Source organism: Chiroxiphia lanceolata, chromosome 8 (genome assembly GCF_009829145.1).
Source record: "Chiroxiphia lanceolata isolate bChiLan1 chromosome 8, bChiLan1.pri, whole genome shotgun sequence".
NCBI classification, from domain to species: domain Eukaryota; kingdom Metazoa; phylum Chordata; class Aves; order Passeriformes; family Pipridae; genus Chiroxiphia; species Chiroxiphia lanceolata.
In genome coordinates this window covers 18,811,139-18,829,057 of record NC_045644.1, presented here as the reverse complement: position 1 = coordinate 18,829,057, position 17,919 = coordinate 18,811,139, and the positions used below count along the sequence as shown (strand labels likewise).

At 40.7% G+C, this 17,919-nt stretch overlaps 1 protein-coding gene across 3 annotated transcripts in view; it reads left to right on the top strand.

Annotated features, from left to right (window-relative positions):
- Positions 1-9,446: 9,446 nt before the first annotated feature.
- WDFY4 (WDFY family member 4) overlaps positions 9,447-17,919 on the top strand; it is a 128,825-nt gene continuing 120,352 nt past the window's right edge. For 2 of the 3 annotated variants that reach the window (XM_032695324.1, XM_032695326.1), the window contains exons 1-2: positions 9,447-9,544; positions 14,443-14,704. In XM_032695324.1, coding sequence (XP_032551215.1) covers positions 14,444-14,704 — 261 coding nt within the window. In that variant the 5' untranslated portion in view covers positions 9,447-9,544; position 14,443. Of the gene's footprint in view, positions 9,545-13,568; positions 13,808-14,442; positions 14,705-17,919 lie in introns of those variants that run through there. The other variant, XM_032695325.1, reaches the window with a different exon arrangement.

The following is a 17,919-nucleotide window of genomic DNA, read 5'->3' as shown; positions in this document are numbered from 1 at the left end:
CAATCACTTATCCCATCTGTCACCTATGGGCCTAGAAGAAATGAGGTCCTTGGTTCAGAGAGGATATACAGAAATTAATTATTTAAAACTTGAATGCTATCTCTGCAGAATGAATGTTACTTTTTTTTCTTTTAGTGGCAGGAATCAAAGAGCAGTGCATGCATATTTTAGACACTGGGGATTGAAACTGGCATCCTCAGGAATGTCTCTCCTCCTGTTGTCTCAGGGGAAAAATATAGTCATTTAGGCAGATTTGATTCAAAATGAAACTAGGGTGAAAACTGGAGGCTAGGTGAAAAATGGAGGGAGCTAAAAATTTCAAATGTGCTGTTATTTTAACACTGGCCCATTTTTCTCCTGTTTCAAATCATTTTAAGCAGAGAGGAAGAAAATAATGAGATTAAAATAGAGTTCTTAATGACTTCCAGGCTTGGGGTTTTGAGACCCAGGTAATATTTGTGGCTCTGCCACTGTCTGGGAATGTGGCCATAGGTATATCAGTTCAATTCTTAATGTCACTGTTTCCAGCCTGTGAAATGGAGACTGTAACATCTACCTCTCTGATAAGGTTTTCAAGATGTATAGAAGAAAAATTCCCAATAAAATGGGTTCAATATAAGCAATATTACTTATGAAGCAAATAAGTATATTTGGGAATATTTTTGGACCAAAATGTTGCAGAAAAACGTGAAAAGCTTTAGGTTTTTTTAATTATTATCAGCTTTTCTATGGGAAAAATAGTTTAGGGATTATGGTCTTTTAAAGCAGCATTCATTTTAGAGCAGATATAAACCTAATAAAGGTGGTCTTAATTTTGGTTACAATGTTTGTTTACAATGACACCAGTTTCCTGGAAGATGAAAAATACTTCTTCCTTTTCCCTGCCCCAATATTAATACATGTAACAGATATTACTTGGACTACTCAACTGTTTATTTATACAAATTCTTTTCAGATATGACCTACTGTGGAGGTTGTCCACTCATAGCAGCTGTAATGTGATGAGTCTGCATAGAGATACTTCTTTTAAAAAATCAGAAACTTTTAGCACCAAAAAATCCTTAGCAAGATTCCTAAGCTTGTGTTTCTGCAGGGAATTTCATCTCTGGAAAATTCCTTGTATTGAAAAGCTCTATATTGCTAGATGTACAGAAAGAACTGAACTACTCACTAAAGTTGTATGAATAGGATTATTTTTTTGTTTAAAAACAACCAAATAACCCTGTAAGAATCATTAACTCCAAACAAATGACATTTGTTTCTGGATTTTTTTTTATGTTCTCCTTTTTTAGCCTTCTTAATATTGTTGTTCAAGGTTTAAATGAAAAAATGCCTTTCCAAAACAAAACATCAACGAGTTTAGTGTTGAAGTATGGAAATATCCCTTATGGTTTTTTCCTTTGCCAATGCTGACACAATTTACAAATAATTTGCTTCCCCCCAGAGTTCCATTTTCCATTCACAATCTTTTATCTGTTCTGCTACATGCTGACATTTTTATAATCTGTGTCCCTAGAGTGAGAAGGTCAAAGCAGACCACTGTTTTCTAAGTGGCTTCTCTGCTGGCTGCCCAGCTGAAACCTGTCCATGGCAGAGGCCGGTGGGAGTATGAAAATGTAATCCTATAAATGCTCAAATTGCTGAAAGCAAATAAACAGGAAAGTAAGTGGTTCTATTTTGTGCTGTAACACTCTCCTGTCTCCTTTTCTAAGATGGTCTGAGGAAAAGAAATGGAAGCTGCAAATAGAAGGTGGAAATGAACTGCGTACCTACGGCTATGTAAGATTTTGGCTGCCTGATGTCAGAGCACTCCTTGCAAGCCCTTCTGTCGTGCTGCCACCTCGTGACGCTCGGGGAGGAAGGTGCCAACACAAAAGATGCTCAGGATTAGGACTGCCCACGTTACTGTTGAGAACCACAAACCATGTAGTGTTCTCTGGAGCTCGGGCAGAGGCTAAAAGGCTCTAAGGTACAGTTTCATATTTAAGATCTGTATGAACAAAAAAAGGTCCGTGGGAAAGGGAGAGCTCTGAATATCTCTGGCAGAAATGTCTGTATTGGACAGAGGGAGGGTGTTTGAATTTTTCATCTTTATTCTCATCTCATTTGAGATAAAAAATATGACATAAAAATAGAAAATAAAAGCTGAGTGGAAATGAAAAAGGATAAGACATTAAATAGAAATAAAAATATCACTAGAGCCTGGCATGTCTACACAAAGTGTTTAGTCATACACTTGTCATCTGTGCATTTAAGATGTCTTGTAAGATGGATCCCATCTCTGAGCTACTCTTCCAGCTGTACACAATAAAATACAAGCTATGCACCTTCTTTTGACCATTTTTTCCCCCACTAATAACTCTGTCAATGGTCTCAGCACAGGTTCCTGGTACTAGTTTGTTGCTACATAGCTGGATGAAGGAAGCAAACCTTGCAGATTACATTCTGAATGTATTTAGGTCCCGGACTTTTACAAGGTAGGTTTCTGCTTCCTTCAAGTAAGCAGCTTTGTACTGTGTGGTGACTGATGCACTGAGATACAAAACAATTATTTAAGTTTCACCTTAGGACTGGTGTCTGGTTTTTAGACAGCTTAACAATTTCTATTTCTGAATAAGCCTTCCTAGACCTCCATGTGAATCCTTCACATTTCTCTGCTTACAGAGAGGCAATTCTTGAAGGCAGTGACAGCCCTGGAGACCCTGTGTCTGAACTGGCATCATAACATTCAGCCTTGCAGCAGGAATTTGCTGGTTTGTCAGCTCTGAGCCACTGCTCTCCAGCCCTGGAATGGTAGGGCAGCAATGTATGGGGTCTGGCTGAGCTGGAGTTCATTTCCCCATAGCAGCCCTCACAGTGCTGTGCTTTGCATTGGTAGCTAGAAAAGTGCTAATAACACACGAGTCTTTTGGCTACTGCTGAGCACAGCATCAGCACTGTAGCATCTTTCCCCAGTCGAGGGCAAGATCCTGGGAAGCGACACAACAAGGCCAGCTGACCCAAACTAACCAAAGGGATATTTTGTACCATATGATGTCAGCTCAGATATAAAAGGTAAGGAAAGAAGTAGGAAAGGGGAGCATTAATTGTTTACAATGGTTGCTTGCTAAGAAACCATTATGTGTGCAGAAGCCCTGCTTCCTGGGAAGTGGACAGGCATCCCTTACTAATGGGAAGTAGAGAATAAACCTGGTTATTTTCCTCTTTGCTTGTACATGCACAAACTTTCGCTTCTGCTTTAGTAAACTGCCTTATCTCAACCTCTGAGTGTTTTCCGTCTTATTCCCTCTCCCCTGTCCAGCCGGGAAGGGGAGTGATAAAGAAGCTTGTTGGGCACTTGGTGTCCAGCCAAGGTCAACCCACTACATTCAAAAAGAACTCCAATCTGACCAAAAGCTGCTGCTGTTGCACTTCCCTCTTGTGGTGAGTCTCTCTGCAAGGTAACGACTGCATGCTTGTACCAGTTCCTCCTTTACTCCATGTGGCAGCAGCCTCTGCTGTGAATGTGAAAGCTGTGCTTTCAAGTTCTGCTGAATACACTGAGCTTGCAAATGATGACACAGCCAACGACTCTCTTGCTCTAATTTGCCTCTTTAACAAAGTATTTCTACATGCATAGTGCCATAGTTTAATTTCAAGACTAAAATTACCTCTCCGCTGAGCAGCAGCAGCATTTTTGTGTATCCTTCTAGGTTCAGTTCCTAGCACAAAAGAAAACACTAATGTAGGATCTGGCTATAAATTAAATCGAGAACAAGGAGATTTTTTTCTTATTATTTACCAGCCAAGAACAGCCATTTGAATACCCTAAAAGCAGTCCTTTCCTAGGAGAAAAAAAAAAAAAAGAAAACCATGGTCCCCAGGGAAGCTACTCAGCTTCAAGAATTGTTTTTTAAACCAGACCATAACCCCATCCTTCTGTTCATATTTTTGTATGACATGGCAAAGCCTAGCAACCAAATGCAATTGGAATATTAGTTCTGTAAATAAGGAATTAAGAAGAAGGGAAGATACATGAGTCTAATTCAGAGAGCTCGAAGAATATTTGTAGAAAAGCCAGGCTTATGCATGAATAGGGTGTGACAGCTCATTAAGCCTGGGTTATTAGGTATTTGAAGGTACCCGAGCCGTTATCACTGCAGGAAAGCAGCCTTACTGGATACATGCAGAGTCTCTCTGCTTATTGGAGAGCAAGGTCTCAAGAGATGGAGTTTATAGATAGACTTGGGAACTGCAAAAAAATAATAGTAGTTAGCAGGGGACACAACAAAGACGGAAAAATGTCTGCTCTCACACTTGAGTTGCAAGGATTTTGTTTAATTTGTTTAGCCTGAACTTCAGGCTCCCTATTTCCTCCAAGATGAAGATGACCTTTGCTGTAGGCTATGCAAGCTACACAACATCCTTGCAAAAAGCAAAGGGGCTGTCAAACAGGAACTAGGACTAATTTCTGAAACTTAAGAATAATATGGTGTTGTCTGCAGAGATTTTGGTAATTCTTCCTCAGAGAAAATGAGAAGAGCAAATTTTCCCAAGAAAATATCTGTCGGTCAATATGTGTTTCTTTAATTATATCTTGTGCTTTCGTCTGGAGCTGTCTGTGAGTACTATTTCCTGATAAGCACTATGTGTTGAAGTCTAACTTTCTGTTTTGTAAATATTTGTGAAAAATTTTCTTGCAGAACTTCTATCATGATGCTTTAATTCAACAACTTTTGAGTTGATCGTGAAAACAATGAATTCCTGTGTATCCTGTAGTGGAGAGCTAATCTGGGCTACGGGAGGGGGCATGCCATTGGTACGCCAATTATATTTTGCGTTAGCCTTTCGACTTCCTCAATCTCATTAGACTAATACGCCTTCCAGTGTGGAGATCATGTGTTCAGTCAAGCTGCCTTAAAATTTTCCTGCACATTTTTCTAGTCAGTAGGTGACATTTAATCAAAATAGCAGTTTCCCAGAGGAACTGTTATATTTGATACTTCTTTCTTCTGAGGAAAAAATGTTCTGTTCATTTGGTCAAGATGTTTGGGTCTGACAGTTTCAAACAAAAATGTTTTCACTTTTGTTACAAACCCATTTTTAAAGAGGCTTGTTTTTTCTTGTGTTTTTAAAAGTTGATGTTTTAATAACTCTGGAATAATTTTGGTGGCATTAAGTTATGCATAGAATTTTTTTAAAATGTAGTTTAAAACTATTTAGGGTATTTCTGTGATTATATCATCCAGTGATTCCCCCCAAATACTTTTAACATAGCCAAAAATGTTTAACAAAGGGGGAAGCTGTCAAGCAGCAGACTTACATGTGCTGTGTAGGGGTTTGTAGGAAACCACTTTGGAATTGCACAGATTTCAAAAGGCTGAAAAGCACTGCTGCAGCTTGACCTGTAGGATGCAGGCTGTTGAAAACTTAGATTTGTTCCTGTTTAAACAACAAAAGCATTGGAAAAAATTCCATTTTGATTTACAGATTTGTGTTGATGAAGGGAATTTGTTCTAATTTCCAGTGAAACGTTTTGAAATAGCAGAAGTTTATGTCACAAATTATGCTCACCAAACAATGTTGCTACTGCTAATGAAACCTTACCAATGCCCAGGTGCAGGCTGGGTGCCGGGAGGCACAGAAGAAGGGCTGCAAAATGCCTGGCCTTGCTCAGGTGGAAATGTTGGGGAAGGTAATGGAACCCTTTCCTGAGACAAGTTAGGAGCTTGACTGCAGGACCAAGGCTGCAAACTGCTCTGTCCTTTTACACCCCTCAGTCATGGTGCCAGCGTAGTCGGGGGTGACTGGGCCTCTCTGGTAAGACTGCTCAGGTGCCAGGGGTAGCTGGCAGGCAGCAGGGCAGGAAACATTGCTTTGTGGATATGCTGTGTGTCTGTACTAGCTGCCAGTCCCATGGCTTCATCAGTATGAGCTCCACTTAATTTAAAGCCAAAGTTTAGTTGTGCAGGTGCCCAAGTGTGCCCATCTATGCGGTGTGGCTGTGCACGGGCACATGCTGCCTTCTTTTCCTCAAAGGTGGTGATGCTGCCTCAGGGCAGCAGCCACGGGCAGGAAGGGCCCTGGCTCCGTTCGGGGCTGTCTGGCAGCCCTGGCAGAAGCTGGCTTTTCCTTCCCACCTCCCAAGGGCTTTGTCCTCCAGGGAAAACCTGGTCAAAGAGATGGTACCCCTGCTGCCCCAGCCTACCCTGTGCGTGTGCCAGAGGGAGAGGAGCCGAGCTGCTCAGGCTCACAGTCCTGCTGCTTCTTCATAGCCCATTGCTTTTGCTTCTTTGGGAAGATGTGCCGAAGAATCTGAATGCATCCTTTATTGCAGATTTCAAGGTTTGCTGGGAAAAAACATGAGTGGAAATGATGGTTAAGCAGATGGTTTAAATTTTTGCATTGACTTTTTCTGCGGTCTCTCTGTCAGCTTCTGTTCTGCCACTGAAAAGAGGGGAGGAAAATGAAACACAGCCGCTTCCCTAAAGAAATGAAAAATGACACTATGAACGTTTTTTAATCAACTTTCTTTTTACCAAGAAAAAAGATGGATTTTAGCAAGAAAGGCAACAAGTGGAAAAAAACCTGCAGCTAATTCAACTTCTGGACACTGAAATGTTGAAAGGGACATGTGTTTAACTGACTTTCCCCACACATACATTGAAGGTTATGAATGTGCAGCAGAAAAATGTATTGTCTCAGCAAATTCAGCTAATTTTATTTTTGATGTCTACAAGGAGAGAAACTCACCAGAGAGAGAAATACAGGCTTTTCAGCAAAGCTCCATCGCACTTGGGTTTGCAGTTGGGCTGGACTATGAGCCCCTTGGGCAATGGCAACTGCACAGCAGCAGCCAAAGGACATGTCTGCTCTTGCTGTAACCAGTAAACCACTTGGTGAAACTAATGCAACTGAAACATACTGCAACTTGTGTTTTTGGAGAATCCTGCAATCACTGACCTGCAGCCTCAAGTCCTGTGATTCTAGTCGTTCTCAACCACTAAAATAATTAAGATACTTTGGTGTTAGTGGTATCATTAATGTAAAGCATGAATCAGGGTTTTTCCACTTGTGTGTGGAAGTTGGATTGGCAAAGAAGAGATAGGTTTGGCAGGAGTCAACATAAGGGAAATTATTTGATGCTGTGAGACAGGTGGACCTTGCAGTTATCTCCAAATCCTTGCCTCAGGAAGCCCACTGTATGTCTGGCTTAGGCAGGACACCATCTCCACTGGGACATGCATGATCTACATCCGAGTGCTGCATTATCAGATACAGTTTCCATCCGGTGTTGGAAGAGCTAGCTCCTGGACCAGGAGGTTTAGTGCCCTTTCTAGGTACCTTAAACCAAGATGAGGTTTCCTTTGAACTAGGTGCCCTGCACGTAGATGCAAATGCAAGTATGTGGGAGACATATATGTTTTAATTTTGTTTTTCCCGTGAGACTATGGGGGAAAGGACAAAGAAAGGAAGGATTTTTATCTCTGGTTTTGTATGTGGAGGCACAGTGCAAGGGGCTTTTAATATAAACAACCCAAACTGGCAAAGGGTGTTGTGACACTGTCTCCTACTACATTATCTATATGCTTGTCTTTACCCCTTGAGTTATTTTTACTGCAGATAATTTGGTTACATCTGTTTTGCTCCAGTGAAGCAGAGATTAAGTGGGTGTGCGTGTTGAAACTGGACTTTCAGGCCCAGCAGCAGTTAGTGCAGAATGAAAAAGAGAAATGGTGCTTCCTCTGCTGTGTGGATTAGAAATCTACTAACGATTGTGTGCCTGCTTGACTCCTAACAGCATCTAGTGAGGAGGTACCACTGGATAGGGAGGGCTCCTGGGAAATAAACCTCTCTGATCAAACAGCATGGGGGGGCTGCTGCAAATGACCTTTGTTTTGTGCTTTTAAACTGACAGTAAAAGGGTGGAAATGGAACACTTTTAGGCTTGTTTCTGAGTTAGGAAGTTGAAGACAATGATGTTCTCTCTGGGTGGGTTGGTATTAATATTCCCTTCTGGTCTCTGTGCTTCTGCCATTCATCTCTCCACTGTGGCTAGATTGCCACTGGGAACATATCAGCTAATATGTGCACGGCCTAAGGAAGAAAAATAGTGGATCTGTTGGCACGGCCTTTCAGAGGCTGCATGAGCTTGCTTGGCCCAGAGCAGCCCAGAGGTCTCACAGCCATGCCAGAGCAGCACTGAGCTCAATGGTGCTCACTGAAGTGGCCAAATGCAACATTCCCTGGAGCTGCCCTGGGTGTGGGTAGCTCAGTGTGACCTTGTATCTTCTTGGAAAACACCGTGTAGATTACACTTATTTTAGCTAATGCTTTCCAAAACCTAGTAACAAAGCTACAGAGCTGCTTAATTCCTGGTATAATCTGTAAAGGGATGAACTAAACCCATGATTTTGCAGCTGCCTCTATTGTTTATCTTTCTATCAATACAATGCATTTCTACTGGAAGGCATGAGAACAGTCTTCTGGGATTGTTCTGTTCCAGGAACACCAGTGCATCAAGAGAGGTGCCTGTGGTGTATATGCAATTGCTGTCCTGTTTATTACTTATCAGGAATCTTCAGCCTGGATTAGCTGCATGTTATCCAGCTAAATTGCAGCCTAGCTCGAAGAGAAAGTTAAGTTTTCCTCCTGAACACTCTTTCAAGCATTTGAGTGAAGTAGATGTTAAGAGAAACAGATGGCTTTAACCACCCTCAGGTGGTTAAATCCCCTCAGGTTTCAGTCACTGTAAGGCTATGATCTCACTGATTCTCAAGGTCACCATAAAATTGTTGAGGAGAAGCAGTTGGAAACACTTGAATTTCCCATGTAAAAATGTTTGAACTCCACCTCACCTTACAAAACAGTTATAAAGCCTTTCACATGTATGAAATAAAAAATTAGACAACTGAGAAATAATCTTCCCCCAAGCCCATAGCTATCTAGGTTCATTTATGTTGTCAGTGAGCTTATAGTGCTTTTTTGCCTCTTGATCTGGGTAGCTGCCTTGACCATTTTAGTAGAGAGGTCAGAGACAAGAATTCACCTCAGCATTCAAATGTATTTATTTTAAGGGTGCTGCATTTGAGGAAGGACTCCCAACAGTTGCCTGACCTTTGGGCCCAGATTGTTGCACAGAAAGCATGAGCTTTGTGCTGCTGTATTCCTCAAGTAGTTTTGCAAACATTATATTTAAAAACAAAATGAAAGAAATCCCCCCCCTCACCTCCCTCCTTTGTGAATATGGCACAGAGGGTGAAATACTTGGTTACTCTTGACTCAGGCAGAAGCATGCTATGCATGCCAGGTTTCTGTGTTAGCTGAGCTGTTCTAAGTTGCTTTGGGAGCTTGGTGGGTCCTGAGCTGTGGTTCATTTGCTTTTCACTTCTGCTTTCCTCAGGAAGTAAGTGCAGCAGCTAATCAGGTGATTCACAGTGGAAAGTTTAAAGAGCAGAGTGGGAGCTGCTGCGTGCAGCAAGATGCCTAGTAGGACAGAAACAGTAACACTCCTTTTGGATGTGGTTATTGACTGCAACAGGAGCTGCCAAATCTAGGAGCCCAGGTATGTCAAGAGATTCGCTGTGAAAGCAAAAGGAACAGTGTTAAATGTTGAAGGAAACTGCAGTATTATCTGCAACTGCTTTGTCACTGTAGGACCATTTTCAAATAGCAAAGATTTCAGTCAAAGTTCACCCCAGACTGCAGTACAAAGAGGAAAAAGGATCAGTGGTTTGCTTGTATCATTTAATCTAGAGATGATAATAGAATTGCAGATTTAAGGATTGCAGATCTGTTGCTGCTGCTAGTGAAGACTTGTTAGATATGATTTAACTGAATGTCCTTATCTAATGAGCTGTTGTTTTGAGATGGTCAGAATTACTCTGGTCTTAGTTGTTGAGTTTGTTACTACTATATTGTCCATGACTGAACAGAAGCATTCTGTTTGCTCTTGAGATGGGGACATTACTTCACTTCCAGGAGGACCACATCTCAAAAGAAAGTATACCCAACGTCTCTGCTTCTCTAAGTTGAAAAGTGTTTTAAAACCCTTCTGTTACTTGAATTTTGTCAGTGATTTGTATTTCAAGGCACCAGCCAGATTAGGATCCTATTGTACAAAGCACTGTGCCAGAACATAGGAAGAGAGAATACCTTGCCCTGTAAATTTTTGATTAGATGGAACTGGCAAGGTTGGGTAGGATATTTAATTTTGCAACTTGATTTAAGTTATTGCAGTCCTCTTATTGGAGAATGTAAATAGAGTGACATTTAAGTGTAAATCTTTTTGGTGGTGTTTGTTCAGTTTGTCTCATGAACTATGAGAAATAGAACTGATAGATGTAGATAAGGAAGGCAGAAGGAGTTCAGGGAGGAAGAACCAGGGTGAATAGGAGGGACAAAGGTAAGAGGGTAGTAGGTGGACAGCATCTGGCACACTGTTCACTCTGAGGTACTGTGATTCCTGTGAACACAGAGTGATGTGAGCCACAAGGCGGGAGTTTGTGATTGAATGGGAAGAGAACAAGAATTTGTGATATATCGTGTTTCACAGAAAAAACAAATGATGCCTGCTATTGCTTGGATCTGTTATGGCATCAGACAGCTTTCTTTGGGAGGTAGTGGCATCCCTGTTTTTAGCATTTAAAATTATTAACTGTCATAACTGTGTTCATTAAACAGTCATCTTAGCTGCCAGAGAAAGGAAAGAGTTATAAAGGAGTATCACACAGTGGATTTGTGGGATGCTCTGAGACGTGTGTTTCTGACAGTCACCAGTTTCCTGGGATTTAATAGTTAAGGAAAGGCTATTAGGAGAAGGAATATTTAAAGCAGGTAGTTGTAGAAGTCTGATATTTAGTCTAATATTTTTCTTGTCATTAGAACAGTTGGAGTAAATAAGGAAGCAATTCATAGTCTTTATTTTGCTTTCATGTACTTCTGGAGATTAAAGATTTCCTTGTGCATTCAAATATCTAGCATTTTTTGCAGATACTTACTGTAAAAAAGTGGACCAATCTCTGAAATATGGTATGAGACTTGATTGTCTTTTGGTCAACCATCTGGCTGTGATAACAAGTGATTTTAAATGTATAAGTAAACTTCTTGATCTTGGTGTAAATTGAGATTTTGTAGCCGAATGAGATCCTTCTTTGAACTGCTGGGGGAGGTAATCACAGATAAATAAACTGTCATTTAAAAAATCATGTTTGTTCATCTAGTAAGATGTTAGTAACAGTGTTCTGCCGGTTCTTCTGCCAGCTTTGGTCAGGCCTTTCTTCCCTTTTGTCTTTTCAGCCTAAAAAAACGTAGCAACATTGCCGTGTGATTTCACATGAGCTTCATTTAGAAAAAAAGGGAAAATACATGATTACATTTCCTCTCACTACTTTCTGAATGATTGCATCAGATTTACTTAAAACATTTTGACTTTCATGTCTTCTAAAACCTTTATTATTTAGAGTTTACTTTTTGTATCATTGTGATACTTATCAAAAAGTATCTTATCAAACTTAAGAATCAAATGAAGAAACTTATCAAAGCTGAAATAAGCTCTTAACTTACACTGAGGATCAAAACAAATGGTGGAGTGTAGAAGAGAGAAAACATATAAGATCTTTTCAAAATATCTAATCTATCCTTAATACCAAAGATATTTGAATGCTGGACCCTGTGATTTTGTGGTTAGTCTAGAGGAATAATTATCCTCTGAGAGGAAGAGAAAGTGTAAAGGACTTAGAAGTCTTAATCAAAATGTAGACACAAGAAAAGGCTATTAGGAGAAGTAATATTTAAAGCAGATAGTGCAAGTGGAGTCAACCGACTAATACCAGAGGACTGATATTTAGTCTAATATGTCTTTTGTAGTCCAGATAGTTTGGAACAAATAATGAGGAAAATAATAATCCTCATTTTGCTTTCATGTATTTATGGAGATTAAATATTTCCACATACACTTAGATGTCCTATATAGCCTGCTATAATTAGGTCTTCATTAATGAAGTTGTGTGTGCATATCTGGTTATGAGAGTTTCTGTGGAGATGGGAAGAACTCTTTCACTGCATGGATTCACAGAGCAAACATTTTTTGAGTGACCATCCCCGCTTGCTTTAGCTGTGACATTGACAAGAGAGTGAAGTGTGAATAGAAAGAGAGAAAAATGGTAAAAACATTTACAGGGCCATACTCATGCAGTGCAATATAAGAAGTTGATTGGTCAGTCACTGACCTTCTGAGGCCAGCACAGGCACTTCATTTCACCTCTCCATGACTTAGTTTCACCATCTGTAGAATGCCTCTGTAAAGAACTTTGGGTTTCTCAATGCAAATGACAAAGGTTGAGTGTAGGCACTGAGAATGAGTTACTTGTTGCTTAGCATTGATTTAGGCTTAGCAGAGTAGCTTCCAAGGTGAGACATTTCCTTTAGAGAGAGAATGGTGGTGCTGTTTGGGATGTGAGAGCAGCATAAGTGAACTATGCTCACTGAAGCCCCTAGAACAGTACCCAGGCTTCCTCAATCAACACGCTGTACAGCTTCATGATGACTCAAGTGGGCCAAAATCCCACACCAGATTTGAGTATAACATATGACAAATGTAACTCCCACACAGTCATGAGGAACAGAGTCTTCCTGTTTACTGTATGCAGACAGTCATCACAATTTTTCTGCTCACAAGGCTGTGTTGTCTTAACACAGATAATTAGAGAAAACAACAGCAGTGAAACACAGAATGTTGTTGAGGTAGGAAATTTTAGATTGACTGTTCCTTGGAGGCTGATCAAAATTTCATAGCCCTCCATCTCCCACAAAGGACAGAGTATGGGCTGTGGTAGAGTGAATTAGCCTCTGCCATACTGTGAAGGATCGGCATTTACATCCAGACATAGGTGTCTGCTGGCACTGTCAGCTTGCTGCAGGTGGTGTGGTGCACAGTGACAAGATAATGTCATGCTCTTCATCTGCGCAGTGTGGAGTTGCTGCGTGAGTGTGGAAGGGAAACTGATTCATCTGGCCTGGAGTGGGCAGAACGCAAGCAGTAAGCTAACTAACTGCATAACTTTTGGAAGGTGAAGGAAGAGAATCCCAAATGTAGTGCTGGCTTATGATTCTAAACCAAGCTTGTAATACTCTTTTAAAATTTATTTTAATGGATGTATGTACTGGTAGTGCAGATCTGACTCAGTTTTTTAGTTATATTTGCTTTTTGGCATTTTTATTGACAAGCTAGAATGGCAATCAAAGAGACACTGTAGAGAAAGAACCTATTTCCTAGAAATGAAGCTACATTGACGTTTTTCTTTGAGGGGGGTGTAACAATGTGTTAAAGATTCTTCTAGGCTCTTAGAAGACAATATACTTGGTAAGTAAAGTGAGATACATTAATTTTGATGACTCCCATCTGTCTACCCACACTGTGATAATTTGTCCTGTCATATTTTGAATAGTCAGACAATGACCTAGATACCAATAAGCATATGGATGACTTTGATGGAAACTGGAGAAGCCTGATTTCCATTGGTGTAAGTGTTGTCATTATGTAGGCTCAACATAGCAAGGTGAGCTCACAGAAGGCTACGGCAGAGGACTGGAGCTGCTATGGATTCAAGGCTGTGTCAATGACCTCTCAGAAGACTATGGGTGAAAACAGGGCTGTAAAGTAGATGAGAGGACTTGGGGTTGAGATGAGTTGTATCAGAAGGATTCCCGTACCTATAATGCAAGATGGACTCATTTTAAATTAAATTTGGTGGAAATGAGACTTCTAGAAGCACCATGCTCCTTCATTGAGGAATATCCACTTCGGTTTGCAGGATCAACAAAGCAAGTAATGTTGTAGTGAAAATACCTACTTATTGTACAGAGCTGTATGTTGGCCATATAGAAGAGCTGAATCTGGCTGTCTCTTTGGGCCAGCACACCCATGTGGAGAACCTTTGGCTTTTCCACCCAACTCCTGTTCCAGACAGGGCTTCAGCCCCACCCTAGGTAGGGCGTGTATCAGTGATGTGCAGCTTAATTTAGCGTCCATACTAAATGAAATGTGTAACCTGGCTCTTGGCTAGTGCTCTTCTGTTGAAGATCTGATGATGGTAATAATTATAACTTGGTTTACAGTTGGGGTGACTGAAGTATAAGGGAGAGGATCTGGCTCAGTGGCAAAGCTGGGGCTGGAATACAGATTTGCTGCATGGTTTGCTTGTTTGTCCTGTCAAAGCCCAGATGAGTTATGGAGCACATGCACGTGTCTCATGGCAGACAGCTTGTTCATATTCTTGTCCATAAGCAGGGTGCTTTGCCATTAGAATTGTAGAAGAGTCAATGACTGAGACCGTTTCCATGTTTCTAAACTCTCTAACTCCAACAGTTAAAACTCTCAGCGTCTAGTTTCATGGGAGGGTTAAACAGTAAGAGATGATCTAACTGTAAATAACATAGTATCTTTATCTGGTCTCATCTCAGCATGGACAAAGCAGCTGAACTCACACGGCAGCTGGAGGATGCACCTTACAAAGCAGGACAGCAAGAGCAAAGCCCTGATGATGGAGACACGGCAGAGGAGCTGGAGAAGCCTGCACACAGCAAGGACAAGCTGCCCCAGAGCCATACCCTCCAGTGGGAGACTCTAGGCAAACAATTTGTAGAGTATGAGCAAGTGGCTCCATTTCTTGTCCCAGAGGATCAACAGAGAAGGCTGCTGGACTTTCTTCCCCTCTTCTTAAAGGTTTGTTCAAGGATGTAAATTTGAGTTTCTGTTGCCCTATCCATTCTGTGGTCACCCAAACTGCCAGTATAGTTAATTGAAACAGGATCCCTTTGTCTAGGTGATGCTTTTACTCCACTGGGAGTAAAAGTACTCCTCCTTCCATCTACCTAACCTGTTGAGTTAGTATGAGAAAAATGTGTGAGGGAACACTGCTTTACTTTCCTGAGTGGCTAAATTCTATTCTTGAAGGCAAGGAATATGTTGATGAGACAGGCATCTTTCAAAGTGAAGAGATCACTTCATGTCTGTCTCATGTATTTTATTACTTAATGGGAGGCTGAGCACACTTTCAGTCTGGGAAAATGTGGTTGTGGCATGCAGGCAAGTTAGGGGAAATGCAGGAATACAGTCTTAAGATGGAATTTTGGGGTTAATGACCATGCTGATGTCTAATTTTAGTGCTTGAGAGAGGATTTGTGTTAGGGACATGGAACGAAGAGAAGAAGATCATACCATGGGTGAGGGATACAGCTGAGAACCAGAACATTTTAGTTAGCAGGCTACCCTACCCCATTCCCTAGACCTTCCATCAGCCAACAGTTTCTGAGATGGCCATGTTAAAAGGAGAAATTAGAAGAGCTCTGTAGTGAACGGGAGCCTTATGGGTTTGTTTTCTTTGCTAGAGTCTGTGAAATATACAGGACACTGTTTGAGTGGACCATACAGTGATAGAATGGCAGAGCATATACTGAATAAAGCAGAAAGCTTGGCCTATATTTAAATATACTGTGGTGATGTAGTAGTACAGAAGAATTGTTTTTCTATTGAATTACATTGGGTATTTATGAGTATTAAATCTGTGGTTTTACACTCTCTCACTATGTCTTTCAGAAAAGAAAGCAAAAGCATCTTTTTGATGAAACCGTATTTTAGTGATGGCATATTTCAATTGTCTGTACGTGTGATTTTTCAGTGTTCTTGAGTGACCGAACTCAGATACATCTGTTCCCTACCTAGTTGAGCTGATTTTCTAAAAAGTAGCCAGTGTGTAGGTGAAGAAAAAAAAAGTTAATGCATGATCACTCTTTATATGGAAGTACTGTGAGACATAAAAGGTGATACTCTAGACTGACATTTTAAACGGAGTGCGTAGGAAATTCACTGTGTTCAGCGTTGTGAAATCTTTAGTGTCCATGACAGTAAAGCAGGAGTAACTTCCAGATAGTCTTAAACGTTTCACTCAGCTGGATGGAGCATGAAACTGATAAGTCCTGGTGCACAGTGAAATCCCTGTAGATGATGGTGTCAGTGAACAGCACTGAAACAGGGCACTCACTGGTGTCAGCCTGATTAAAACAACTGAGTTATGGGTAGGATCTGGCAGTGCCTATGGTGAAGAGTTCTCTGTGTTTGAGTACAAGCTTGCCCTGGTCCAAGGCAGTGCAGACAAAATGAGTGGAGGGGTCTCAAAAGACAATGAGTGTATAACCTGGAGTCTCAGAAGTGGCCTTCTTAATAAATCTAAATGATCCTACAGATACTTTATGATTATTGAACAAATTTCACTTTTCACCACTTCCTCTCAACTTCTGGATTTTTTTGCATAGAAGAGTGCCCCTTCTGAACCAAAGACTATATTTGAACAGAACAGCTGTTGTTCTGCATATGAGCCTGTCACTGGAAATTATTCTCTCTCTCTGCATATAACACTACATGTGCTGGGGCAGGCTTTGCTGTCTTGGGAGCTCACCACTGCTTTATCAGGTCACAAAATTTCTGTCTTTGCAAAGGGGCAGTGTTCCTTTCTCAGCCTTCAAAGAATGCTCTTCAAAGTCAGATCAGGACTGATAATCTGACAGTTTTCTGTAGAGGAGCACCTTCCCTTTCCATAGGTCTGCTTTTAAAATGGCATGCTGAAAATTTCACTGTTTTTTTTGAGGCAGCACACTAACAACCTTTGTACTTGGAGCAGCAGTCATCTATTTTGTTTTTTTTCTGGACTGTTTTCAGACCTCCTGTCTTCCTTCTTCTTGAAGGTCCATGGAAACCACACATACTTTATCTTTTGAGAAGACAGGCTTTGCTGTGGAAGATAGTCTCTCCAAACTGCTCCCTCCCTGTCTTGTAAGCAAAAGGCTTTTTGTGGAATTCTTCTGCTGAGCTTTTCCTTCCTCAAACTTAAAATGAAATTGAAATTCGAAGATCTCCAAGTTTCTGAGTTGTGTTGCAGCTTTAGTTTTTGAATACCACATAATGAACATGAAGTAAGAAAGTCTTGGTGTGATAAGATTATATAAACATATTTACATTTGCTGATCATTAACTAGGTATGAATAACAAGGATACCTTTCACGTGGTGGTAATTTTCAAAGGACTGAGAGAGTTGTTTCTGAACAAAGATGATAAAATTTATAAAATCTAGAAGTCTTAGGAATTAGAAATTGGACAGCAAAGAAGGAAATTGCTTATTTATCATGACACATGAGAAATAAAATTTAGTACCGGTGTGTCAAAGGACAATTGTTCTCAGGAGGCAAGGTGAGTATTGCTGAGGGGCTGGCAATGTTGTACATATGCATACCCATTGTGTGTCTCCTTTCTGGAGGGCTGAACTTCACACGCTTTAGGGTTATAGAAACTGATTTCCTGAACTGCAGTAAGGCTTGCAAAAAGGGGATTTAAAATTCTTAAAGGAAATTTTGGCTACAGAATATATTCAGAATGGAAATATGAATTTTTCATTAGCTTAACACTTGATTTTATGCCCTGAGAGAGAGATTCTTCACCCCACTTTTCTTAGATATAATAGTGGAGCTTTGCAGGGCTTTGCAGGCATTTAAGTTTAGAAGTGTGACTAGAGCATTTTAGCCTTACATCATTGATTTAAGAGATCTTTAGCTCTTACTCAGTTGGCTGGAGAGAGGGGGCACTAACCAGGAGACACCTCGGATATGGGGGCTCATTACTCATTGATACTCCTTGACATAGAAAGAAAAGGTGTAGGAGGAAAATGTTAGCCATCTGCTTGTGATTCAGGCCTAGGGAGTCATTTAAATGTGCCTTCTGTGTCTTCCTTCTCGGTGCCTCAGAAAGTATCAGAACGTTCTATCGCATGGCTGGCTTTTGAACTAACATCTCTCCATGAACTATGGAGTAGGAAGGACAGATGGTAAAAGCAGACACGGGGAACTTGTGACAGAATCTTAAACATGTAGAAACAGACTTAAGAGGAA